Source organism: Dromaius novaehollandiae, chromosome W (genome assembly GCF_036370855.1).
Source record: "Dromaius novaehollandiae isolate bDroNov1 chromosome W, bDroNov1.hap1, whole genome shotgun sequence".
Lineage (NCBI taxonomy): Eukaryota > Metazoa > Chordata > Aves > Casuariiformes > Dromaiidae > Dromaius > Dromaius novaehollandiae.
In genome coordinates this window covers 64,775,367-64,803,225 of record NC_088130.1, presented here as the reverse complement: position 1 = coordinate 64,803,225, position 27,859 = coordinate 64,775,367, and the positions used below count along the sequence as shown (strand labels likewise).

The window sequence follows — 27,859 nt, the reverse complement described above, 5'->3', positions numbered from 1 at the left end:
GTTGTTCTCATCCCTTTGTTTTGTACAGATTCTTACTCAAATTTTGAACACAGACGTAGGCTTTGAGCTTTGAACAGAAGTGTTTTCCCAATTCATTCACTCCTCCCTGACCTCACGGCAGATTTAATAACTTTTTGTATCAAAACAGTATTGCTACCTGCGGAGGTGGAGGAAGGCTGTGTAGCACTGCTTACGGAACTCCTGGTACTGCTCACTCTGGGTGCCTCCCATGCCTTCCACCATTTCCTTATTCAGCTTCATTGGGGGAGGCAGAGGCTTAGGGTCACGACCCAAAATGTAACCGAAGTCAATGTGAAATAGTTTACCTGTATAAGAAGCAAACATAAAGTAATTATTCCAGTGTTTCACACAGTATCAAACCTTGATACAACAACTAAGAAAAAAACAAAACAAAAAAACAACACTCCATCTGTGCAATCTTTGGAAGATGCTAACCATCTCCCCAAGAAATCCAATTTACTGTTTTCTTTAAGGCTTGTAACTGTGTATTTTATATCTTCAGTTTCTGACTTCAAATTATGGGCTTAAGCAAAAAGTTGATCTCAAATTCATTCAGAGTACAAACAAGCAAGCTGTCCCCCCCACCCCTCCCAAATATATGCAGCATAGCCAAAAAGACTCAGCCAATGTCAAAACTGGCCAGCAGACGCTAAATACAAAGTTATGCAACTGTGACTTATTCTTTGTTGCTTCTTTAGAATTTGTTAGCAAATTAAATATATTAACACATATTCTATTGCTTTTAATGTCATATTTGGTTATGCTTGCAGCGGATATGTTATTTCAGTTGTATGTTAGGTTCACCAAAGGGAAAATAAGACCCACAATCCCAAGTAAAACAGGAAACTTGGATTCCTTTTGAAGCCACTAAATATCAAAAAATATTTCAAAGTTATTCAAATCTTAAATAATTTTGAAACAATGATAAATGTTACTAAGTTTTCAAATACTTTGAAAAAGCATCACATTTTACACTATCATTCCAAATCTGAAATTATATTTCAAATGCTCTGAAGTCTGTTTTGAACTTTGAGTACTAAAATGCAAGGCTTTTATCACCTTGACCACAATCTTTCTCTTTTTAAATCGACTGCAGGCTAACCACACGTTCGAAGTGTTTCTGCAGCATCAACTTGACAAAGACATGTAAAAGTCTCCAGCTTCAAATGCACAATTCCCTTTCCTATCCACCCCCAAGAGCATATTTGCAATCTGGAATCATCCTCATGCTATTTACAAAATTGTTTATATATTTACTGGGTAGTATTCAATGCATCTCCTTTCAATAGCGCTGAACCATACATGAGATGCAAAATGTTGTGAAATAAACAACTGAAATACCAGCATCTTAAAAAAAAAAACACCCCAAGACATTCAGATATTCTAAAGATTAAATATTATATAATTTGTGAACAAAAATACAGTCAATGAAAATCGTAGTAGTACAATTCATAATTCCTAGGAAGCCAATTCCTAGGAATATTTTTGACTCGTTTCTTAAATGGAAAATATTGACCACACAAAACAAGAAAAAAAATTCCTGTGAAAGTGTTATGCAAGCAAATTTTCACTTTGGTACTAGCTTTTAAGATGCATAAGTTTAAACAAAAAAATGACTTAGGTCATTACTGATTTCCTCAGGACACAGAAACCATCTTTCTGAAGTCAGCAGTAATGAGGAATTGGGAAATAATTAAGGTCAAAAAGGTGATGCATGTTTGAACTACTATGATGAATGTGACTATTAAGTCCTGCATCTAAAGCAAAGCTGCCTAATGATATTAACAAATTTTGCTTTAATAATGCCTAATTTAGAGAAAAGAATAAAATGTGGAAACAAGATGAAAGATCTTAGATTAGCATGACTGTTATACAGATAGTCACAAATAACACGATATACAAGTACAAAGTCTTGCTTCAGAATTATAAAAGCGAACAGCATTAAGGCCTGACATGTACTTTCTAGTGGGTATTTTAACCTGTAGAGTCTGTATTCATTTTAATATTTTGATAGGCTTAGGTGCTTAGCACTCATGAAAAATGGGAACAGCTAATATTTTTCAATTAATCATCCCTCTTTGTCCATTTCACTGAATAACAAACGTTCTGTCATCAGAGAAGAAGGCTTGAAGTCTGTCACAAGCACTCTTCTTCAACCCAAGATACGTGAATCCCATCATGGTCAATTTTCTAAGGGGGATCACAAGGATGCTTAATGAGCAGGCCAAGTATTCGCTAGCTGATAAATGTCACAATCATTACATTCTGCATATCTAATTGTCTGTGCTCAGAAACTTCCTTCAATAGCTTTTTCAAACTGTCACATGAGTTACTTTTAGAGCACATTTTTGTACACCAAGTTTTTGAAGCAGGCACTTTGATATATATACACACACAGCCTCATTCAGTTACAAAAAATGTTTAATTAAGACGTTTGGAGCAGGGGGAAGGGGAATCTATTTTCTGTTCACTTGTTCAAACCTGTCACCTTGAAGAGTCAAGAGATAACGTTTGAATAAAACAATAATTCGTGGGGCAGTAATTAAATCTTTTTTAGTTTGCTCTGGAGATAGGGAATAAGAGGTGCTAATTAATAATTTAAATTCATAACAAAGATGCATCTAAAACATTCAAAAACATTCTTAATAGCTGACTGACACACATTTATAAATTACTTATCAAATAGTTTACTTAAGTACTCATTTTTAGGATCGAAGCATAGAAGAAAGTATAACATGAGGCCAGCCTCCATTATCATTAGAATTTCCTCAACTGTACTTCAAATTTTAGCAGATTTTAGGCTACAACTCTAAATAACATGTCAAAAGCTTTCACTTTAATATATTAAACATATATAGTATCTTTCAAACCCACACACTAAACACAGACTTTACTCATTTTCATTCATGCAGCTCTTTCAGGGTTGATTAAGTCAACGTAAGAGACTACAATAACAGGACATAAGGCTCCCTTTGGCATTTGCTTCAAGTCCCTACCCCACTGAAGAAAAGACTGACCAGCCAGCCTGCGGCAGAATTGCAGTTTCAGAACTTTCCAAAGAAAAGCCTGACTTGCATTCTCCTTGAAGACTTAGTTTATTTGGAACAAATGATGAAGATGGACAGTCTATTTTGACTGAGCAAAATTATTTGCATATTACATTACTGAAAATTAGGTGGAGCTTTTATTATTATTTATATATTAATGATGTGAAGTCTTTTAATAAGATAAAAAGTAGGATAAAAAGGTCACAAGCATCTCAAGTGATCATCCAAAGCCAAAGTCATATCAGGGTACGTCTCTCAGCATCCCACTTTCAAGATATTAATGATGGAGATGGCTCGGGTGGTTCTTGGATCTTTCAGCAGATTTTACTCCAAACTTAGTGACCCTGAAGATAGTGTTCTCCCATGTCACCCCAGGGAGAGTATCACCTACTAAATCTCATTAAGATGATCAATTAAAAAAAAGTGATATGATAACGCAATGTTGGAAGATGCTACTTCCTTGTATTAGGCTGACAGTGGGGAATGTATCAGGTAAGAGAAAAAACAAGAACAGAACAAAAAATCCAAAACAAAAACAAAACCCCAAACAAACCACGAACCAAGTCAAAAAAAGACCTGGAACAGACTGATAACCAGAACTTCTCATTCAGAAAGACAACTCTGACATGCTCCCTGACAGTCTTTCTAGAGGCTTATATTCACCTCCGTGATTTTTTCTTGTCTTGGACCATGTTATTTTTCTCAACTCTCACCAGCTGTTTTCACTGCAACTCCACTGCCCTGTCTACCTGCAAGTCCCCCTTCCATGCCTTTAGATTATAGTGCAGTGCAAGTTCTATTACAAAAATAAGGCTAGAGAAAGTTTCTGGGACCTACTTGACAATGTGAGCTGCCAGAAAATACTGAACAGTAGCAGAAACAGAGCAGGATAAAAATAGGAACTTGAACACTGGCTCTGCATAAAACAGCTCTTCCAGATCATATGAACTTCAAACAAAAATACTGGTTTAGTATAGCAATTTTTGCACAAAAGGCACAATTCTGAAAGGGCAGCAAATATAAATTATGACTTCTGTTCTGTCAGAATTTATCTTCCACTGCAAAAAGCATATTGTCTCCTAACATAGCCATCACCTGTGATAGGCACCGGTAAGGGAGGAGGAGGTAAAAAGCCATCAGTAAAAACTTAGGAATTTCTTTTTGTCAGCTTAATCATCTGTTTTTGCTCCAAAAGTACTGCTCCTCAAAACACTACTGATTTGAATTTTGTCAGTCTCAGGTATGACAAAAACAAACAAACAAAAAACCCATCCATCCACAACTAATAATCAGAGCTGAAAAACAGTCTACAGGGGAACACATAGCATCGTATTTTGGCAGCTGTCAAGGTTTTGTTCTTTCTGGATATTTTGGATTTTTTTTTCTTTTGGAATGTCACATTCCAATTTATGTAGTCTTTATTTGAAATGTTCCTGAAAGCTACGTAATTTGCTTAGGAAGAAATACTCCTTTACAGTTGAATTTAAAAAATGTCTCTTTTAAACTCTTAGTTCATACTCAAACAGTATGGTACTTACAAATGATTATCATTTATCTGCTCAGTAGAGTGGTTGTGAACTCGTGTAACACATTTCCTTCCTTCACTATATAGTGTTGCTGCCATGATATTTATATCTTGATCTCTTAGACCATCATGTTTTCACCTCAGCTTCTAATCCAGCTTCCAACTATTGCATCTTTATCTGAAAAGCACCTTAATTATTGGTGTATGCTTATCAATTAAAGACACAACTGGACTGCAAGTGTTGGTTTATTCCTGTTCCTAAATGACTGCTAAATCCCAGTCCTCCAGCTATCGTATGGATGAGGGAGTTTTGCTTTGTTTTAAAAACATCAAGAGAAGTTACTCAAGACAACAGATGAAACTTATTTGATATTCTGAGCTATTTATATTCTTGCAGGGCTAGACCTATACAGGCCTCAGATGTCTGTATTTAGACACCAAAACTTTAGATAGCCAGCTCACTCCAAGTCTATAGGTGACACCAGCATTCTTTCATGAAGTGGGGAAAATCTCTGCTGGAGACTTCAAGCAGAGTCTCTCGCCTGAAAAAGCAATGCCCTAATCACCACTGCCCATTCCCATTCAAGCTATTTTACTGCAGAAATTCACCTGGTCAGAAATAAAAAGCAAGATACAAGGCATCTACTAACTGGAAGAAGGTGAGATGCTTCCAGGAATATGCAATTGTGCAGCACACATGCCCACAAAACTATTTATCTCACAACCTAAAAGCTGGTATTTTTGTATAGTTAAAAAAACCCACCACACATTTGACTACATTTTCCTACTGAGCAGTTGGTTTTATTAACATACAGAGTAAAGTGGGCAAGCACTTGGGGAGGTCAAAGAGATGGCATCAAACATGGAAAATTCTGCTGACTAGCAGCCAGGACATGAAGGATGTGAAGCTCCACCTGAGCTCCTTTCAGCCTCGAGACTGAAGTGAGCTTTGATTAAGTGAAACACAGACTTGAAAAGATTAAAAATTGGTATCTGTTGCCTCAAATAACCAGTGAAACCCGACTGAAACTGGAGAGGCCGATTTGTCCATCACTTTTACTGCTAATGCCTCGATTCTAGTTCCGGATAAAATTCTTGTATTGCAGCATAGAAATTGCTTTATCTCACTAGAGTACCATTAGGAGTAGCTACTGAAAACCTGCATAGAACTCTGACATTCTTAGATGAAGGTAGGAGACAAAGTGAGTTAGATGCTATTACTGAACAAGACTGCCAAGACTCATTCAACAAGAAAACCAAAAAAACAATAATCAAGGTCTAAATTGCAATATGCTTTCTGTAAACCACAACTCCCACTATTATTTTAATCTAGCTTGTATAGAAAAAGTATTATTTACTGAATATAACTAAGTCAATATTTTAAAATTTGAATCAAGAGGATAAAAATTCCTCTGATGAAAACAGGGTGAAAGGTTCCCAGCTTTCCCAGCTATTTCTGATGCCACTATTAAAATCTCTCTTTTGCTAATAGAGCAATGCCACAGTTGGGAGAGGAGAGGGGAAAAAAAGGGGTGGGGGGGAGCAGAATGCATAGTTCACTATCATTAGTAATCAGCAACATGTTCTAATTTTTCTGAAAACTATGCAAATACGGACAGTGTATGAATTATTAAGGTCTTACTCAGGATACAGAGCTGCACAGAGAAATCTAAAGGATAACAATACATTGGTGTTTTGCCTTTTTTTCCCCCCTAAAAAAAGGATGTTTCTCTGTGAAGACAGGTAGCATTTAAAAACTTATTTAAAAGTTCCACTGTTTTTACATTCAATAGTAGTTAGGAACATTAATAAATGTATTTATGCATGCATTATTCTAGAGGGAGTGGCTGAATCCTAAAGTTTTTCCTTTCATGTCATGTTCAAACCTGCTTTAGGATATATGGTTTTAACTGAGAAGCACAGAAACTAGAGTGCATCTTGCATGTGGAACTGTTCAGATCTTTGCTGTCTTACCTGACAACTATTTCTAACTGAGACTGAAAAAGAAAATAAATCAGTTGTCCATTTTTGCACTTCATACTGAAGATGCCAGCCCTACATCTTAGCATAAGATAAGAAAGCAATCCAGTTTTTACACTTTACTAAAAATGATGCTAAAAGCGAACATAGTTTAAGTTCTCAGCCTCCATTCTCTGATGGATCCTCAGATCTCAATAACCTTATTTTACCCATGTAGCAACTTGTTCTACTGCTACAGACAGTCCAATTTCAGGCATAGGATCCAGATTAAGGCACCTATTTTTATTCAACCTATAATGGGTATGTACAGAGAAGTCCTCAAAGACCTAGTGAATATTGAAAGATTAAGCTCACCATCTACTAGGGTGAGATTTAGCTGCTTATACATATGCATGCAGGGCCACTCGAGAATGTCAACTGAATGTCGCAAATACGACAAGATCTTTGTGAAACCTGTACCTGTCTGTAATGGAAGTTGAAGGTACAAAGACAACTCAAATTGGACAACAGACTTCACGTGTTCATCATAGCTAAAACACTATCTAAGCTCTAATGATGACTGTATTGACTGCTCCGCAGTTTAAACGCCTAGCATACATGAAGACATCCATCTTTGGGCATCTACATCAGGAGCTAGATCCCAACTCCAACATTAAAAACAGGGAAAGGTTAAAAAAAGGAGAAGAAAGGGTCTTCAAGAGAACAGATGAAAAAATGGAACATTACCATTTGGTATTTCTATAGTATATTCCATGAAATTTAACTAAACACATTGCATCTAGTATATTACATTCTAAATTCACAACCAGCCACTCCTTCCACGGCAACAAAGGGCATACCTACTGATAAGTCAAACATTGGCTTTCTTGTACACATCAATTTGTGATCCTATAATGATGGGCTGGCCTTTCAAATGCTGGCATTAATATATAAATCAGTTTGTAATCCTACAAGGGGTTGATGTTACTTAAAGCCAAGTACTCTATTGCAATACAGAGCGTCTATTTACAAGGCACTAACATCTGTCATTATAGATTTTGAAAAAAGAAATTTAAGCATACAGGAACTGGTAACACATTTCATCTTGAGGAGAAGTAAGAAGTTGAATGCTCTTAGAGAAAATGAATACTCTTGTAAGACAACGCTGACTAATGTAATGTGACCTTCAGAGTAGTAAGTTAATGCACATTTTATAAAACTGATGCAAGTATTTGTATAAGCTTTTCACATTACTGATGAGGTTTGTTTTTTTTGACTGAAAGTACCTTATATGGGAAGCATCTTTTTCTAAGCAAACTCTTATAGCTGCCATTGAAGTATCATCATACAGCAATTATATCTGCAAATCTAGATCTCTTGTTTATGATTACTAAAACAAACAACCCCCCCCCCAAAAAAAAACATCTCTCTATAATTAGAGGGGTCAAACAGTGAGAAAACAAGATATAAGTGATTTCAACTAGGTGACAGGCATTCTGATCCTACAGCACAATATATGTTCCTAAAGTTGGGGAACAATTTGTTTTTAATGAACTTTAATATGAACTGCTTAATATTTAATTTATACCATATCTATTAAAAGCAGAGCCATGTATATGTTAGAAGATGATGCAATAATTCTATTGGAAAGAATCCAACACAGATATTGTTATGGATGGATGGAAGGACCGATAGAAGGGCAGGAAGGTAAGATATATATTTCCATATACATCTGAAACCAAAACATGCAAACCCACAAATGGATTCAGTGTCTTTTATCCTACTGTAAACAAGAGCTTCAGTTGTTTAAATAAAGCTCATTAAGAAAGGACGTATATATGACCATGTTAACTAAATTACTAAGAAAGGTACTTTTAGCTTCCAGTCTTCAAGAGAAGACTAAAGTTAGTCTTCTTATCTTGAGTCAATGTTATTCTCAGTAGCAAGTAATGGAGGTCTTGGTAGCAAGTCTTCATTGTATTCGGGATTCAGGAATTTCTCTTAGCAGTTAAAAAAAACCACTTCTTAAACATGACCATCAGTGTAAGCCCACAGTGTCCTGGTATATAACAGAGCATAGGCAGCAGCTGAATTTCAGACTCTGAATTTACTGTGGATGTGTGCTGCCCTCTGCTGTACTGCTTAAATTTTTCCACTAAGCCAAACTGCGATTTTGCTGTTATCTTCCAGCAGGGGAAAGATGCACATTATCCAAAATCAAAATACTGAGATATTGCTACCCTGAGGTAGCAAACTATGCATATACTTGTGCAAACCCAAGCAGATAAGGAAAAGTATTCACTTAAACTGTTCCCCCATGTGTTTAGAGCAAGACCTTTTATGTTAATTGTGACCCGGTGCCTAATATTCCACGCTTTCATACAGAGTATGTTGACTCAAATTCAGGCTAATTTGTAAACTAACAAACCTTCCACATGATAAATATCCCTTTTTACCCCCCCCTCCCCATTCATTAGGCAACAGGAAATGCTTATGTCAGTCTTGCTCTGTGGTCTTCTGTGGCATTCCCAGTTTTGAAATGTATCATGTTAGCTGTCTCAGGACAGACTTAGAAAGCTCACAGACCACTTTGGTTAAAAGACACTCAAATAGCAGACAAGAATTTGCATGGATATCTCAGTAAAAACATCAAGTTTATATCTAATATCCATATGACTATTGATAATACATGTCTAAACTTCCTCTGTATTTGGGAACGTACAGCAGTTGCTGAGTCATTCTGCACAAATCATCCAGTTAATAGATCTTGAAATTTCTGTCTGATAGCATGTGAAAGAGCCTATAATATATGACTATAATAATTGAATGAAAAATTAAATTAATGGAAAACAATCAGAATACTTGGAATTGGAGTTACTTTCCAAATAATCATTATTTCATCCTTGTTTTCAGCTCTGGACCAAGAGGTCTGAGAAACATCACAAATGGTTTTAAGCCTGCCTTAAGATAAAGAACACTGTATTTCCTGATCTTAGGGAAAGGTAGGCAAGTTTTACTGTACGCTATGCCCATTTTACTTCCCAAAAAAGGTCAGCTTGACTCAAGATAATTGTTATACAAAAAAATGAACCACCCATTCTTAGTTGGGAACATGCATCTTCCTGTTGCATAATTTGCTTATAAGAGCAAAAACAGAAGTCCAGCTTTCATCAATGTAGAAAATGTTACAATAGAATACAAGACTGTAAAATAAGCAATCTGAAAAGCAGCGAATTTCTTTCTAGTTATAAACATGGCGGTATTTAGGTGAATTTAGACTTCCATTATCTACGAATGTGCAAATGGATCTTAAACAGATATCAATACCACATACCAGATACATGTTATATTTTATCTAATGTGATTTTTGTTGAAAATACATTTCATCACAGAACGAAGTTACTTTACAGTTAATTTCAAAGGGAAGCTTTCATGGACTGCAAATGTAATACTAATATTTTAATCAGCACTTAAATAACCTACTTGCTTTCTTAAGCTTCAGCTGCCACTTAACACTACTAATAATTTCTATCAAAAGTTTGATTTACTTGATCATTTGTCACCTTAGATCTGACTATATACCTTTACATAATAAAGTCTCGAGTACTCGGTCGTTGTTATATCCAAGAAAAATTGAGCAAAACATTACCAAGAGATCAGAAATTCAACAACTGCCGTTATAAAGTTATTCTACTAAAAATATTACCTGTTTTTGTTAGCAGAAGATTATCCAGATGTCTGTCTCCAACTCCAAGGATATAAGTAATTACACAATAGCCAGCTGTAACAATAAATGGTATCAATACATATATCCTTCTTGAAAAGATAGACATTTCACATCATTAACAGAGGCATATCGTAATTCTTGTTCACAGATAATCACATACCAAAGGAACTGGAGGATGTGTGGGCACAAATAGTAAGAATTATCAGCAATATGAAGAACATTTAAAGTAATAAAATAAATTTACAAAAGGTATCCAGTACTACTCAAGATTTTCCTTTCTTACTACACAAATATATGCCCAAAAATTTAGTGTTTAATTATTCCAATATTGGGATTAAAATATTTTATCTTACTTTATCCTAAAGTATTTTGAACAAAATGAATGTAGACATTTTGAACTTCAAGATATTTAGAAGCTGTGCAAGGAGGCATTACACATTCGGATTTGTGTTGTTTTATGTCAACACTATGTAAGAGCTAAGCAGCAAGCAAGGTGGTGACAAATAAATTGCAACTAATGAAAAGTGTTCTTATTAGTTTTACCCACTAGCCAGAATAGTCCAAAATAATCCTAAGGGATGAGCCACCAGAAAGAATGGGAAAGGAACAGATACAGCAGAATAATAACAAAATATATATAGTCATTGAAAATAACAGTTCATCATAGAATATTATTTTTAAGTTAACTTCAATGAGAAGCTTCATGGACTGCAAATGTAACACTAACATTTTTATTGGTTTACTGAATAAAACTACACAATTTCTCCTCGTTATCCAAATGGAATGAGATGTAGAAAACAGCCTAACTCGAGAAATAAATCAGTTGTTTCGAAAGCAAATATTTGCTAAAATTTGCTAAAATTCTGATCATTTCTGGAAAGAAGGGAATACTTAATTTCTTAACTTACCACAGCTTTTAACATATGTATCCATCACCTCTGCACTTATTCCATGAGGCCCAGTCTCACTAGGTGCATGTTTTCTGAAGAAGTTCTAGGGAGAAGAACAAAAATAAAGCAAAACCAAAAATGTGTATTTATTTATTCTACAAGATCTCAAACAAAATCTTTAGGACCAATTGAAAAAGTAGATTTAAACTAAGACCACAAATGGCTGTTACTATAAACCATAAATTTTTTTCAGTTATCAATCTTACTGCTTAGACCACAGAAGCCAAACACAGGAGTGTACTGCTCTCAGAACTATTAAATTTCCTTTAACAAACTAACAACCACTCCCAACTAACCAAATTATACCTAATTTAATTTTAGATTGCTAAATTTACTTTCTATCCTAATCGCCATATTCTTGCACTTAACAGAAAAAGATCTGAAAGTCTAAAGTGAACAACACTTTCCTCATAACAAGCTCATAAAACTAAGAATGCATTGAAGAGTTACTAATTAATAAATGTGAAGGTGAAATACTTCCACAGGAAACAGTTTACAGCAGATTAGCAAAAGCTGAACAGGACTAACAGTTCAGATCAGTAACTACAGCTGGGACATATACACCTCTTATTTAAAGGCTTCACATCATTGTATCTCTCCATATTCCTCAAAACAAGCTACTGCTATTGACTTTAAAAAGATGTCTTCAAATGGAAATTTCACATGCAATAGGCCAAAACAGTCCTCCTCTCTAATCAAAAAAGACAGGGTTTGACTTGACCAAGGTAGAAGATGTGTACATTATATTTCAAGACTAAGCACAATTTTTTTCAGTAAGCAAACTTAAAGGTGAGCAAGTACTAAGAGGAGTTTTCTAGGCACCAAGTCACATTTAAATGATTAAAATCCTAATGAAAAATTGAACAGAATCTTACAAAAGAAAAAGAGGTACTCAAGAAAGGTAACTGCAGGCTATTTAAGAAAGTTTTGCATGAAAAGCAGTCCTGTTCTACCATGTACTAGAATTTAGTGACTGGAGAAAGCTTTAATTATCCTTGCCCACAGATGAAGAGGTCCTATTGAGATTTGTTCAAGAAGCTGACAGTTCTTGGTGCCATATCTTAATTCAAGAGCAGAAAGATTCTCTTAAATCAAATTCCTAAAAGAAATGAGGAAAGAAATTTTCAACTGATTTTAACAGTGTGCTGAATAGCTCTCCATGAGTAGTTCAGTACTCCAAAATTTTATATGCAGTATGTAAAATTAGACTTCAGACCATTGAAACGCTAAAGACTGGAGAGTGGAAGACAAAACTTACGGAACCTACACGACGCTTAAAAGCATTTTTTTAGTTTTTATTTCCTTGTTCTACACTGCCTGAATATTTTATTGTGGTCAGTAGCATAGGAAATCTAGGTTCTGTAATGTATTTTGCCATTCATCTGTGAAGTAACTTTAGATAACATTCTTTGTGTCTTGTCTATTTAAATTAACAATTCTTTTAAGGCAGGACTGCTCCTTAGGTCTGCACAGCAGCTAAAACAGTGGGTCATCTATTTTAAATATGCATGATTCATAAATAACTGCAAAATGAAAATTTTGCATGCATTTCTAAAAAGTCGTTATTTTATGAAAATATATACTAGACTAGAACATAAATAGTACAACTGCAAGATCATAAAGGATTGCAGAGGAAATACTTTATAAACTGTAGGATGACGAAATGTCTTTGTAGTTGGGGATTATCACAATACGTAAGCAACCGAGAGCTGAAGAAATATGTGTAACCTGATGCTGGTCACTGTCTGATTGGACTGATCAGGATTTGCTACCTCCATGGTTTTATGCATGTAGGTTATAACAGCTAGGAGCTATTTATTTCAACCTGCAGTTATTGAGCTATGACCAGATGCACACTTCAGTATCCACCAAGCCACATCACTCTGACAGACTCAATCCAACAAAAACGCACTGTTTTCTCATTAAAAAGTACTAAACTGCCAACTGATATATACTATCATGTATGTATCTATACTATATAAAATATATAATATATCAGCTGGCAGTTTGATATATATGTTAACTACAAATATATAAAATAGACACACATATATGAATATTCATATATATATATATATATATATATATGAATATAAAATAAAAAAAACTACCAAGAATTTTGAGTGTCACTAATTGTGTGTCTCTATTCAATTCCATGACTGTTACTGAAAGCTTGCACTTAACTAATAAGAGTATCCATATATTCACCTTGGCAGGGAAATGGATTTCAGAACCATTAGCTAGTGGAGCAAAAAAGCATTAAAACATGTTTTGACAAGGTGCCACAGCCAAAACTACTGAACAACATAGGTACTTTCAAATAAAACATTGTGGATGAGGAAATCTTTCATTCATCAGTACAGCAGAGTCAGAATTTCAGTACCACAACTGAATTATAACCTAGTTGTTTAAATGGCACTATTTTTAGGTCCCGAGATACTGATGTGGTGATTTAAGTGTATTTTTCTAAAACAATCTGCTGTACGTATACTTAGGTTTTAATTTGGAATTCTTGGTCTAAACAGAGTATGCGGAACTCAGTTAAGGGCCTGAAAAGACTGAGGCACAAGACCTAATGCATATTCTCTGATGAGTAGAAGACTCCGAAGCCCCACAATACATACCTGTATACTCTCTTCAGTAGCAAGAACTTCTGCAACTGGGACTGACTGAATAAACTGCATGAAACCTGTGACAGAAAACAACCAACAAATCTCCAATGCAAAAAACTGAAACAAAACTACTCTACAATGCCCTTTTATTAAAGGGCAACACTCATGCATACTTTCGCTCAACTGCTTATTGGCAAAGAAAAAAGTTCTCTCCAATTTTCAGCCTTCAGTGAATTTTAAAGCTACTTTTCATGATTCCAGATTAGTTTAAAAAGGTCTGCTCTTCCAAATATTCCTGAAAACTGGAAAATAAATCAATGGTTTTCTAAGTATTTATCCAGCACCACAATGTATTTAAAAATGTAGCCAAGTCTTCTTTTTTCTCTATTTAATGGAGGAACTGATAAATAGGAGTACTACATATGCTTTGCCCAAGATTAAACTGCAAGCTAGTAAGCAAAGATAATGCTGTACATATTCTATCGACTGTTTCAAAAATAAGACCTGGTTTCTTTTATGAAGACATTTGAGTCTCATATGGACTACTGTAGTCACTCAATTTTTTTTTTTTTTTTAATTTCCACAAGACTTATACTGAAACAAGATTATCTTACACATTTGCACTTTTTAGAATGCTGTATTACACAAAGTATCTCTTATGAGAACATTATATCATGACAGTCTACGAACAGACAGAGGAGAAAATTCCTCCTGTTACTGTCTTTTTAAAAAAACAAGGTACTCATACCATGTTTTGTACTAGTTGCCAGCACTTTATAGGGTGTCAGCTTCAAATCCAGATTCTCTTTTCTTAACAGCTGGAAAGAAAATGCAAACATGAATACAGCAAGAAACAACTAAAGCTCCTATAATCAGAATGATCTCCATTGTTCTTCATTCAAATCAGTGACAAGCAAAAGTCATTTTGACAATCTTTTTCTTATCTATAGATGATCTTTGCCTATATCTAGAGAAAAAAAAAGAGTAAGCCATTTGAGAGATCTGAAAACCATGGAATGTATCATCAACAACTGAAGAACTGAATTAAGCTGCATTAACAGTTTTCCCCATTCTTGCTCTTCATGAGGAGAATTGGTAACTTAGAAAAATAAGGATACTGGTTAGTAATTCTCACCTTATCCATGAGTGAAATAATCTGAAGTATAAGTTGATCTTGACGTAAATCATCACCATGTTTAAATATTACAGGATATTTGCCTCCATCTTCTGTCTTGAAGAATAACTGAGCAGGCATTAAGGCACTCTGAAAAAGGAAAATTACTCTACTGAATTTGTTCATAGCAATGTTCACATTCACATCTTGCTACACTGAAATTCTAAAATAAAAATCCTTATTTATAGTACTGTAAATTAAAAATGCACCAAACAAGTATCAGATTATGTGCTTCCGATATCAAATTAAGTTACGAAAAGATATGGAATAGTCCTATTTGGTTACCTATGGCACAGCACTGAGGAACAGGAGTTCCTTAACATTCCTTAAGTTTGGCAGAAGAGAACTGATTCTAAAAACCTTCTAAACCAGCTACATACTACCTAGGACTCAGAACATACCATTTCTAGTTATTGAGTACACGATCTAGGCACGTTTTTGAAAACTCTGCAGGCTTTCCATTGTTGAGAGAAGAAAAAAAGTTAGCAGCGGCAGAGAAAAAGAGAGAAGGATGCAAATTGTTTGCATGCATGTAATCCAAATCAACATAGAAACGCTATGCAAAAGGTCAGAACAAAACAAATCTAAACTGACCAGAGGAGAGAGAGAACTAAACAAAGAAATGCTAGGGGCAAGACATCTCAAACAATTAAGTGCTCTTTTAATCTACTTAGTAAAAGCAAGCATGTCTTTTCACATTGTTGTTTGAGAAAGCTAATTTAATTGTTTGCAGTTTTGCTGTACAAAATGGATCGAAGGGGATCAATTACCTACATGAATAATTTCATATATTGCAATTGACCAAGTCACTTCTCTCAAAATCAAAATAATTAAAAAAATCAAAGAAAAAGACTTTAATATTTGAGCAGTTTCATTAAAGATTTTCACATGCAATGAATATTTTGATCCCACATTTTCTGATACATACATACATATATGTATGTATTTTTTTCCCTCAATTTGCTTGTATTTTTGGTCCTAAGTTTTCTACCATGCTAAAAAAAAGGCCATTGAATAGAAGACTGACTTGATTTTTTACCAGACAAGTTAAGTTGTTGTTCCTGATCGGGAATATTTGGTTGCTGTTCTAGGAACACAGTGGAATTAACTGCATTTAGTTTTTGTTTGGTTGTTTTTTTAAAAATTCCTCTCACATTAAAAGCTGACTCTCAAGCTTGCAAAACCTTGCTTTTCTGACAAGGCCTGACAAATTCTTTCCAATGCTGACTCCAACTCAAAGTGCAAGAGCATGGAATAGAATAAGTGCCCTCTTCAAAGAGGGTAACAGATACATAAAGAAGCCCACCCAAGCTAAAAGATTGGGTGGTAGAGAGCCATGGAAAAAGGTTCACCTTTGATTTCAGTAGACACACGTTATATCATGTTCAACAAGGAATCTGTCAAAAATGTTTCAGACTACTGAGCGTACATTTATGACCTAGTAGAGGCGATGAATTAACAGTGGTCGCAATGGCAGCTTGAATGCTTTGTAAGCATTGCGCACCACCTCCTGCTCCTCAGCTTGGCCAGTAGAGTACATTTTGGTCACCTTAAAATTAGATCGCAGTAGCCTATATGAGTTGAAGGTAAATTTCATAAAGATGTCCTACATCACCAGACATAAGCAATAACCTAGATTCTGAGTATCGCAGGATGCAAAGTAATCCCAGCCTTTTTAACAATGTATTTCAGTTCAGTTATGTTCAGTAACCAGATCAGGGTATGGCCATACAGCCACAAGCAATCGAATTAGAATGGTTCTGTCTGAACATGAGGAAAAACTTCTTTACTGTGAAGGTGACTGATCACCAGAAGAGGCTGCCCAAAGAGGCTGTGGAGTCTCCTTCCTTGGAGATATTCAAAAGCTGTCTGGACACAGTCCTGGGCAACATGCTCTAGGTGACCCTGCTTGAGCAGGGGGGGTTGGACTAGCTGATCTCCAGAGGTCTCTTCCAATCTCAACCGTTCTGTGATTCTGTGAAGGAATCACTAACCCTGGGGTAACAAAGGATCTACCTGTCATTCCACTTCAATAAAACTAAACGGATCACATTATTACTTTCTGATCTCTAATAATTTAACAATTTTACTTTGCAACAGAACAGATTCATATATACAGCTGAGATGCAGCACTTCTGACTAAGCAGCACCACATGACTTTGATCACAAACGATATTCCCATTGAACACCAGCAAGCTACAGTCCAGGGAATCCTGAAATAGCAATGTTTCCACCTTGGAAACCACCTTCGCATAAAAACTTATCTTTTCAATAGCAGAATTCCGTTAATCTATACACTACATCGATCTTACAAAAGCAGAAAGACACTGCTTTGAAATTGGCACTTTAACTTGAAAACATGGGAAATCACAAAGAAAATAAAGAGCAATCTTTCTGATAGGCTATTTAACCACTGTAAGGGCACTTTACAGCTAGATTTTGCCTTCACTGTGTCAGCCTCTTGCTTGAAATCTGCAAGGTGATGTTTCTAACCTTGGTGATCATAAGATTGGATTATATTTCAACTATCCAGAAGATCTCATTTACCTTGAAGAGCGTGGCTTTTTCAGGGATTATCCCTTTAATTTTCACCTGAGGTTCCAGTGGAAGTGGAATAAGCTCCATATCTGCTAAATTCATCTTTTCATTATCCGCTAACAATGCCTGTAGCCTCTCATTCTAAAAGAATTTTTTTTAAAGAACAGACAGTAAGTATATATATTAACAATTAAAAAAAGTATTTTAACAAATAATATATTAAGAAATATTCCGTTTATTCAACTTTCTACTCTTCTGAAGAATGAAAAGTTTTCACTCTTAAAGTCCAGCAAAATAAAAATTCTCCCTTTGCAGTAATTTGAATAAGCAAGGAGATATTCCATCTAGTCTAAACCTGGTTGAGCCATTTTGCAAGTGTCAGATACAATAGCCTTGCAATAATTTATTTTTAATTTGCTTGCAAGAGTAGCAAGATGGTTTATTTTTTATACCAGTTCAGTATTAGTTCTACTTTAGAAGCTTGTCTCAAGTCATCAGGTCTGATCTTGTAAATCCTCGAACTCGAGGAATTCCCTATCACCAGTGAACCAGAAGTTCAACACCACTCAATTTTCTTAGTACTTGGTGTCCTGCATAATAAAGGTCATATACATAAAAGTCTCTAGTCTTTTCCCCTACTGAATAAAGCAGGTATAAACACAGAGACACAGCCAGGTAGCCCAATACTGTTGGGAATACTTACAATGGTTATTGGCTGCTGTCTTGATTTTAATCCAGAATCAAAGCCTTGTGTTTCTTAGTTTCATGGGAATGTCTGGCAATTATAAAAGTGCATCTGACAGAATGCTACCACTATATTTAATAAGCAAGAAATACATTCTTATGGACTAAAAACCCCTCCAAGAATATAATCATTTTCTTTTAGTGATTACACCTTTATTACTGATGCATAACACACAAAAATTCGCAAGAATTATACAAAGCTCGTGTTCCATTTTCCTGCAAAAACATACCTCACAGATTTAAAGAAATAAAGAAGGTGACTGAAATTGATATTACACTGAAAAAGCAATGTTTAAAAAAACTCAGCTATGTGTCATATAGAGAAAAAGAAAATGCACAAATAGAAATCTCTTTGGCATTCCTGCTTTCTTCCCATACCAATGGGTAAAGTATATTCTTAAAATACCTTAGGTGAGGCAAAGCATCTTAACGCATCTATGATGGAAAGCTTTTTCTTTGAGATGCAACCTCTCAACAGCACCTGCCCCTTAAAAGAATAGTTTTGCTCCTCTTGGAACAAATGAAACCTTGTAACAAATGAAACTTTGTTTCATGGAATTTCTCTATCCTTGCATAACTCTCACCCCACAATAACCTCCACTCACTTCCCACATCCCCTATAACATCTCACTGACATCTCATTACTACTTCTATGTTTTCTACATCTTCCATTTGCCAAAGGTGTTTCTCCTAAACCCAAACCCTATAACATCTAGCTCTTTTACTTGGCCTTTAGTTTGGGCAAGAGACAGCACCATGCAGATGAGTTAGATAGATATGTATGGGGATTAGTCAGCTGATCACTGCCCCTCAGTTGCGGCCTCACCAAATATAGTAAATGAAAGTGCCAGTCTCAATGTGCTTTTACCCTCAATGGTATCACTACACAGAAGGCCTCATCTCTGTTCCCATGCCAACTTTCAGAACACGTAGGAACTTCAGGTCATCTAATCCTCTCCTAAGTTTAACACTGGCTAAAATTGTTAAGAGGAAAGATGGACAATAAGCACATCTCCGTGCTAAGAGTTATCAGTGAAAAGTTAGTATTCCTGTCCTCAAATTCTAGCCAGAGATAAGTTCTCCAATCCCGTACTTACCTTTTTCTTACGATTCCCACTTTCACGCTGTACTGCTTTCATTAGATGAACCAGCCGATCTACAAATGTCTGCTGGGCTGCCAACAATGAGCGCATAACCCTGACAGATTTATCACCCTAAGTGAATTAAGAGAAACAAAATTAGTTCTTTGTTCCATAATTATTTTACCCGGAATTTGTTTCTTTAATCCTAGACCTATGGGCTTTTAAAAGTAAGTGACTAAAGATCAATTTCCTTTCAATTCAAAAGATATTTTCTGTAAAACATAATTTTTTGCTAGCTACAGTGATTCTGATTATCTGACCTACAAGTGCACTTCAATTTGCATGAACAATAATTAGTTGTGAACATCCATGCATGACAAGCTTATTCACACAACCAAAATAAGTTAGTAAGGATAAGCATGACAGCACACAGAATATTCTTATGTATCCTAAGAGTTAGAGATATTTGAATAACATTGCTAAAATGGGAATTAAATGTAAAGTGCAAGATACACTAAAACCAGCAAAGACTGCACATCTGCTATAAGTTACAGGCTGTAGTTTGGAAGACTTTTTTTCTGTTTTCTTCCTCATTGCTCCAGCACCCTCTGCTGCTGATATACCAAATGTTGTTCCTAAATTCAAAAGATAGGACTATCTTCTCTTGTCCTTGCACTTCGCAAGTTCGCAGTGCAAGGACAAGTGCTTCCAATAAAGAAACATTTATTAAAACAGACTTATTACAAAAGGAAGAGGGTTTTAGAATCAATACGTTTACTCAGGAGAACAAGCAATAACAAAGTTTTCAAAAATTCTTTGCATTTTTCAGTAAAGTTATTGTTTTACCACAGTGAATATTCAAAGAAAACTGGAAGCTTTCTAAATTTTAATGCATGACTGTCCTGCTCCTAGGCATGTGTGCCTTTTTGAAGGATGACTATCCCAAGCCATTAAGTATTTCCTTACACAAAAGCATTACCTTTAGCAAAGCCTGACTAAATCTTCTCATCACATTTAAGTACATTTCATGAGTCTTTGGGTCCCTCTGCTGAGTATCTTGGTCTTCACACTCCACTATTACATACCTGCAGCATAAAAACAATCCAAGTTACGATGTACTCCTGTGCTACACAATTTGTGTGTGAAATACAGTAGCCTTCTACTATAGGTCTGGAGCTAAAAATAAAGTCAGTCTTCACCTTAATCTACCTCAACCAACACATGAAGGCTTCAAAATTGCATAGTCAGCCAAGTTCCCGCTTAGGTATGGAGAACATAACAGTCTGAAGTCTTTCACTTACAATGAAGTGGCGTCATTCACACAGCACAAGTCAGATGTCCAAGTCAACACCCCAACCAAGCAGTGGGAGTGGGGGGAGTGAGCATTCCACTAATCTACCCTGTACAGTCCAGGCATAATATAGTGGCTACAAACTGGCAATAAAACTAAGTATACCTGCAAAAGCAAAATCACACACTACCTGTGTGAGATTCTGGCATTATTCTACCATCAGTAACAGTGGAAGAGACCTTACTGATCCCAATGCACCTCTAAAATGTCTACATTCTGAAATAAGTTATCATTTCTAAAATTATGATTCAGCTACAAAAGTTAAATAAGTCAATTTAAGATGAATATACTGACAATTTATTTTGATAAGTTGATAAAAACTTGTTTGAAAAGCCTTTATGTTTATTTCTATCCACAACACCAGAAAGCAAAATGCAGTTGTGCTCAGATCTTCCTTCTGTTGCCCAGCATCTCATCACATTGTCCATGAAAAAAGTATAACCATACTATTTTTCAAGGAAAGAAATTAGTGAGTCAGTCTATTTTCAAACACTGCATTTGGATTCACAAGTGGCTACACATAAAATTAACATACTCTGACTTTCCACCAATAGCTAGAATTATTCTTCTCTTACATGTTTACATAGCATTTCTTTCCAGATGATTATGGTACAGTATTAGAGGTCAGTCATTTGCAGCCGACATATAAAAATGAAGTCTGCTTTCCCATACTGCTGGTATTTGAAGGGGTAAGATGACTTGCTGCGAAAACACAGTACTGGGATATTTGGACTCTTCTAAAACTTCCGCAAACGCTCAAGAATGACGACAGCCCAAGACTGAACCAAATGAACAATACAGAGTTTTGCTGACCTTCTTTTTAGCTATCTGTATTAATTTTACACCGATTTCAGTTCAACTATACTATGGTAAAAGATATATGTGAAAATGTCCTGGATTCCTATTTTAAATTATTAAAGTTGGAAACTGCTGTCAGATATTTAGAAAGAAAATGAAAGAAAGTCACTTGTCAACAGTTTACATCAAAAACAGCCCCCCTTCTCCACAATCCAATCCTCCTTCCTCCTCAAAACAAAGAAAATTCGGAAGGGAAAGTCAGTTTGACAGCTAACTAAAAGAGCTACAAACATACACATTTCTGGACTGTATGGAAATGTTACAGATACATAGCCAGACAGAATTGACTGTCACTTTGGTTTCTCCCCCCTTTCCCCCCCCCCCCCCCAAAAAAAAAGCTTTGTCTGCATAAAGAATTTTGGATTTTATTTTTCATACTCACCTAAGAGCTCTACTAGAAGTGGTTAAAACATTAACTTTGTGCATGTCAATTTTTACTACACTCACTTCTGAATACAAATAACACATTCAATACACATTAAAACATGGCATAAGTATCTTACTTCATGAGTACTATTATCTCAGTGAAATCTGTAACTAGAGATTACTTCTGAAACTTCACTGAACATTGTCTTGCATTATTGCCTAACTAAAACGACACATTAGATTGCAGAAACATAAGTATAAAAAACAAAGTGTGTATTTGCAAAGCCTATGCACCAAAGGTTCAAGAAAAACAGCAAGTAATGAATTGAAGCCTGCTACTTTCATCTTTATTCCAAAAAAAAAAAAAAAAAAAAAAAAAAAAAAAAGACTTTAAATAATTCCTTAAAGCTATCTTGAAACAAGGAGCAAGAATGATGCTTCACATTTTAGGAAGCGTCTCATACATCCAAAGTGGAGACAGAGAAATAAGTGAAATAAGTGGCAGTACTGACTTCTGTAGACACTGTGAAAGTATAAGGTTAGGATAGCTTTAGAATGGTAAGTGAATCAGGCTTGATTTTCAAGGGTTACTGTACTTTTTCCATTGATTATTTTAGGTGCATGCTGTGTCTGGATAGCTGAAACAAGCAATTGATCACAGCCAAGAGGATTTATGGCTACGTCACCTCTGAAAGTGGCTGCAACATTTGTATTTTGTCACTGAGAAATTGAGATGTCTGGAAAGAAAACAAAGAATGAATTGACTGATTTTTTTGCAGTCAAAAGACAAAAACTTTAGAATTATGGATACTTTCAAACTTTCTGTAGACTAAATGCCTGAGATGATCTCAAAATATAAGTGTGTTGTTTATATCAGTGTGCTACATGAGAAAAACTCTTAATAAACAGAAGTGGATTCATTCACAGCAACTTCAACTTCGCTCATCATGTCACAGAAATAAGCTAATCTAGCAACATTTACCTTAATAAAGAATATTTGATTAGGTCAAACATTTGGCTTTTATCTACATCAATCCAGCTGCAATTATTTTAATGATTTAAATTTAACAGCATTTTTATTCTGAAGCCAAACATTATGTTTGGCCACTAGAAAAAAAAAATATGCGTACTAAGAAACTGTAATTAAATCATGCACTTAAATATCTTCAATTTTAATTACTGAAAAAGCAATCAAAAAAATAAAAAATAAAACAGGAAAAGACGGATTTACAAATGGACCCACTCTCAGGGTAGATTAGGATTCTTACAAAATTTTTATAGGAACAATTTAAGTTTATTTTGTCATATCACAACCAATTTCCAACTCACAGCATATCCGTGGTTAATATAACACATTTACGTATGCTGAAGTGTATGAATATTAATTATTAGAGGCATCTAAAAGGATACAAATGAGAATCATTTGACTTCATTCTAGCCATGTAAAAGGCACCTATGTCCTTTGAGATACATATATGTATACATACATACGTGTGTGTGCACACGTGTGTGTCCCAGAGAATAGCTGTATTCATCCCACTTTCTTAAGATGAGATAATTCAGTTCTGGACATACCTACTCCATTAAGTAAAGAAGGCATGAAGGCAACCAGTTTAGGCATCTAACTTAACTCTTAAATAGCAGAAGACAGACAGGATTCTTGAGTTATCTTACCTTTTCACTATCTAGATGAACTACTCACAACTAAAGTTCTCCCTTAAGAATGCACACACCTGCAGTGACATTTTGTTTGTGCTCATAACATAACTTTAAGATTCCATTTGTAGGTATCACAAAAGGCTTAGAGTGCTTTATGATCCTTCATAAAATACACTCTTGATATACTAAACTAACTTTAATACTCTAGCCAAAATTATGAGAAACTATAAACACAAACCAAACAGAAAAGCAGAGCTGAAGACAAGCTTATTTACTCCCCCCCACCACAAACTAATTGAATGATAATTCAAACCATACAGTGTGCAGGGTTTTTCTTCTTTTTCTTTTTGACCACTGTGTAATTAATGCCTTGCTAAAGACCAGTGTGTGTACTTGAAAGAGTGAGTGCCCTCCTTTTACTAATTATTCTGTTTGACTGTATGGTGTTGTTTTAAACCTACAACTTCATCTTGCCAGAAATTAAGATTTTCAAGTTCTCAAGACAGAACTTAGCCTTTTTTGGACATCCTTCTGGGCATTATAGCCTTGATTTCAATGAGACATTCATATATTATGAATAAATAGTTTCAAACATACCAGTATAAGTAGTTTGCCAACGTGGAATTTTTGCACGCTCGTGATATCAAGAAAGTGCAAAGATCTTGCTGGAAGGGATTTAAGACAGACAAAATTAAGTTACATAAGAAATCTGAGCACTTGAGAGAGGTACAAAATAAAGGAAAAATCCCCCCCGAATTGCAGAGAGTTTTAAGAATTTCATTTCCTTTTAAAGGCTGAATCCAGTCTGACCTAATTTAACATTAAGTCATATTATTTTTAATATTATTCCCAAAAAAATCCAGCAGCAATACTACAGATAAAATCTGCCTCTACAGTAATATATTTACAAACACAGTAAAAGTATGTGATAATCTCCAATTATAAACCTTTAATGTAAAAGGTCTATCGATAACATATTACATTTTCCTCCTACACAATTATCATCCAAGTGTACAACTCAGCCCTGGAAGCGATTTGCTACACCTTCCTGCATCCAGAAGATCTGAATATTGTTAAGATGTTGTGTCTTAACATAAGCAATGAATGTGTAGAGTACACATAGGACTTGCCTGCTTTTTCAGGGTCTGACAGTCCAACTGAAGAAATCTATGTATCACTACTGATATGCTCCATTTGAGGTTTATTTTCTACATAATATTGAGACCCAAAAAGCAAGATTGGCAACATCTAAGGGATTAAGGACCAATTAACTGCACATGAGATTAAAATCAAATTCCCCAACTGTCTTTACCTCATCTTTCCATCCCTCTAATCCCATTTTTATTACCCAATTTCTACTAAAAGCAGAAAATAAAGTCCCTAGCAGCTGTAAATCAACAGTGTCACTTAGGTCCACTAAGATATGACACATGCCAAAGAATCAGGCTCTAGAAAGAACAGACTGCAGAGATTAATATAGCTGGGTAACTGTTTTCCTCACAAATCTCTGTCTTAAAGGTACTTCAGCTACATGCAACTATTAGTATCTAATGCGTGTGTGACAGCCTTTGCAATAATTTTCTCCTTTAAAAGGGAGTACTTTGTTATTATGAAAAATACAATGCCCAATCTCAATTCTGGATAATGTGACCATGTTCATGAATACATGGCCTATAAAAAACCCTCAGATAAGGTATTGCTATTTCCTTAGCATTAATTCACATTTATACTCTTGGAGCACTTTCTTCCAAGTATTCAGCAAGATAGAGTAGGAAGATACATATATTCACAAACAAAAAAATAAAAACAGCACTAGTTCACCAGAAAACCCTCAAATACCATGAATATTATTTACATTAAGTTTCCGTTTTGATACGCCTCAAGGTAACAAAGTGTTTGACTTACGTCAAGGTTTTCATTGTCTGCAAGCTCCTTTGTCTTAGAAGTAAGAGGTGGTGAAGAAACAGGAGGAACAGGACTCATGATCTGGGAACTACAAATAAAGAAGAACATATAATTAATGTGATGCAAAGTTCTTGCTTGGGCAGCAAGACAGCAATGCATTTCACTTCCCACGGCATATTAAATTCAGAAAACTTTAAGAGAAGTATCTTCTAAGAAATCATCTCGTCCCCATTTCAAGACAAACTGCATGAACAGCAGCTACGAAAGCTGCGGCTCCTCTCTGGAAAACAGCAAAGAAATCATCTGTTTGTATTGCCTGGATAACTACACTGTTCATTTATAGCTGTGAAGAACATTCACTCATATTGAACTTAATATTTTGCTTTCAGCTTCTGTAGAAAATAAGCATACACTCACAGAAATTTAACAAACCAAGTGTTCAGTATAAGCTTTTTTTTTTTTAAATGATGAAATTGTTAACATATAATGTCTACAAGCACTCAAGTCTGGAATGGAACTGTATGTATCAGATTAGACAAACTCAGTGCTTGCTAGGTAAAATTCTTGCATAGTAAATTTACCTGAAAGTAAGTAATCAAGCAGGTCTACTAACGTCTAAGTGGCACTGCAACCTCAAAAAGAGACCATGCACCCCAGGACACCTACTCTGCAATAGGATCAACGCAGAGCAGTATACTTGCAATAGGAAGAGCACGTACTAGTGATTTAAGTGATTAGATACTGAACCTTAAGACTAGAAGCCTTCAAAATTTGTACTAAGTATTCCCAGGGAGTTCGAACAGAGAATTCTGTTAATCAAGTTTGTTTGCACCTTACTTAATATGGCATTAATCAGACAGTTCAGGCTTTCTTTCATATTCCTGCAGGAAATAAAGAGTGTGCTCCCTGGTTCCTTTATGTTCACAGGACTCTCCTCCTCTGAAGCAGCAGGAAGAAATTCCTTCCCAGTTTAGACTGATCAAGGCTTTTACATCCAGATTCTTATATAAGAATCCAATTTCCAGTTTCATCTAACAGCTTCACTGAAGACATCCCATCTATTGCAAGGACAGAAGGAAGCAATGCCATTGCTCTTCTGAAGGCTGCCTTCTTTAGACGCAATTAGGTCACAGGCCACAGCTTTAAGATTTAGAGTTTTAAGAGTTTTATGAACCTTCTGTACTGAGAAAATACATTCTGCGAAAGCTCAGAGGTTAAATATTTTTTTATGTCACTGCTACAGATTCTGAGGCCTCAATGTCAAATATGCAATTGTCCCTACAAGAGAAAAAGAATTTGAGGGCTAACGACATTACTTATTACTGCTTTTCCACCCAAAATTCTAGCTTTTTACCTGTCTATTTCTGCACTACTGGTTCCAGATGTAGTCATGCTCTCCGACATGGAACCCTGACTGTCCCTTTTGCTTGGTTCCAGTCCATTCTTTATGTCATCAAAGTTTTCGTACTTCAATGCCTGGACTAGCTGTAACAGGTACATCAGCAAATCCTCAGGGAGAGAAAAAAAGAAAAGAAATTGAAAAGTCAGTCAAAATTGCTTGTGACTCATCTTTTCAGAACTCTATCTGCAGAATAACTTTGAGTGACCTATAAGGAAGCAGAAAGTAGGGTCTCACTAGCAAGCGATGTACAATTGAAAAACTAGTCCAAGATGAAGTTTGACTCACAGAAGATACTCAGTTCCCATTTCAATAACTCTTCGTTACTGAAAGGCTGTAAATGCTAATTAAGTATATATTTCAATGCAGTCACTCCCTTAGAATGCTCTTTAGTTAAGTTGCCCTACTTGCTTCCAGCACCTGTAAAACAAACTATTCAGTTTGTGACTCCTGAGAATGGAATTCAAGCACAAAATCTGGACAAGGATAATAAGAATTCAGTCTCTCCTCTTCTTCTATGCACCATCATATATTTCTTTTGATCACTGGTAATGAATCTCAATATCTGATCTACTTCAGACTGAAAAAATAAGATTTTGATCATTTGCCATTTTTAATGAATATGCTCCCTCTGCTATTCCACTTGGCCAGTTTAGTTGCCTTCAAGTGTCTTGCAAAAGACATTTACATCAGTGAATTATCACCCTGGCTATTGAAGAGGGTTTGCTAAAATTAGAAATATTTATATTACCTATTTTCATCCCTATTGGTTGAAGAGTTACAGTGATAACTTCCAACTATTTATTTTTTACTGTCAAAAGAAAATAAAATAGATGGTAATTAAAACTTATGAATTAGCTTCTGTTGAAGTGGGCTACAATCGCAAATCACAGCTCATCACATTCTAATCAGTATACCATTAGAGATACCTTATTTCCACAG

At 35.4% G+C, this 27,859-nt stretch overlaps 1 protein-coding gene across 2 annotated transcripts in view; it reads right to left on the bottom strand.

The window, feature by feature from the left end:
• Window positions 1-27,859, bottom strand: part of LOC112985111 (phosphatidylinositol 3-kinase catalytic subunit type 3) — an 85,660-nt gene that overhangs the window by 30,151 nt on the left and 27,650 nt on the right. For both annotated transcript variants that reach the window (XR_010385875.1, XM_064501041.1), the window contains exons 11-22: window positions 26,873-27,027; window positions 25,519-25,606; window positions 24,211-24,278; window positions 20,359-20,464; window positions 19,395-19,511; window positions 17,563-17,694; window positions 14,977-15,105; window positions 14,590-14,659; window positions 13,854-13,918; window positions 11,188-11,272; window positions 10,259-10,333; window positions 158-326 (exon numbers count right to left, since the gene is read on the bottom strand). Coding sequence is in view for 1 of the 2 variants with exons in the window: in XM_064501041.1 (XP_064357111.1) it covers window positions 158-326; window positions 10,259-10,333; window positions 11,188-11,272; window positions 13,854-13,918; window positions 14,590-14,659; window positions 14,977-15,105; window positions 17,563-17,694; window positions 19,395-19,511; window positions 20,359-20,464; window positions 24,211-24,278; window positions 25,519-25,606; window positions 26,873-27,027 (1,259 nt within the window). In the remaining variant the exon portion in view is untranslated. The remainder of the gene's footprint in view (window positions 1-157; window positions 327-10,258; window positions 10,334-11,187; window positions 11,273-13,853; window positions 13,919-14,589; window positions 14,660-14,976; window positions 15,106-17,562; window positions 17,695-19,394; window positions 19,512-20,358; window positions 20,465-24,210; window positions 24,279-25,518; window positions 25,607-26,872; window positions 27,028-27,859) is intronic.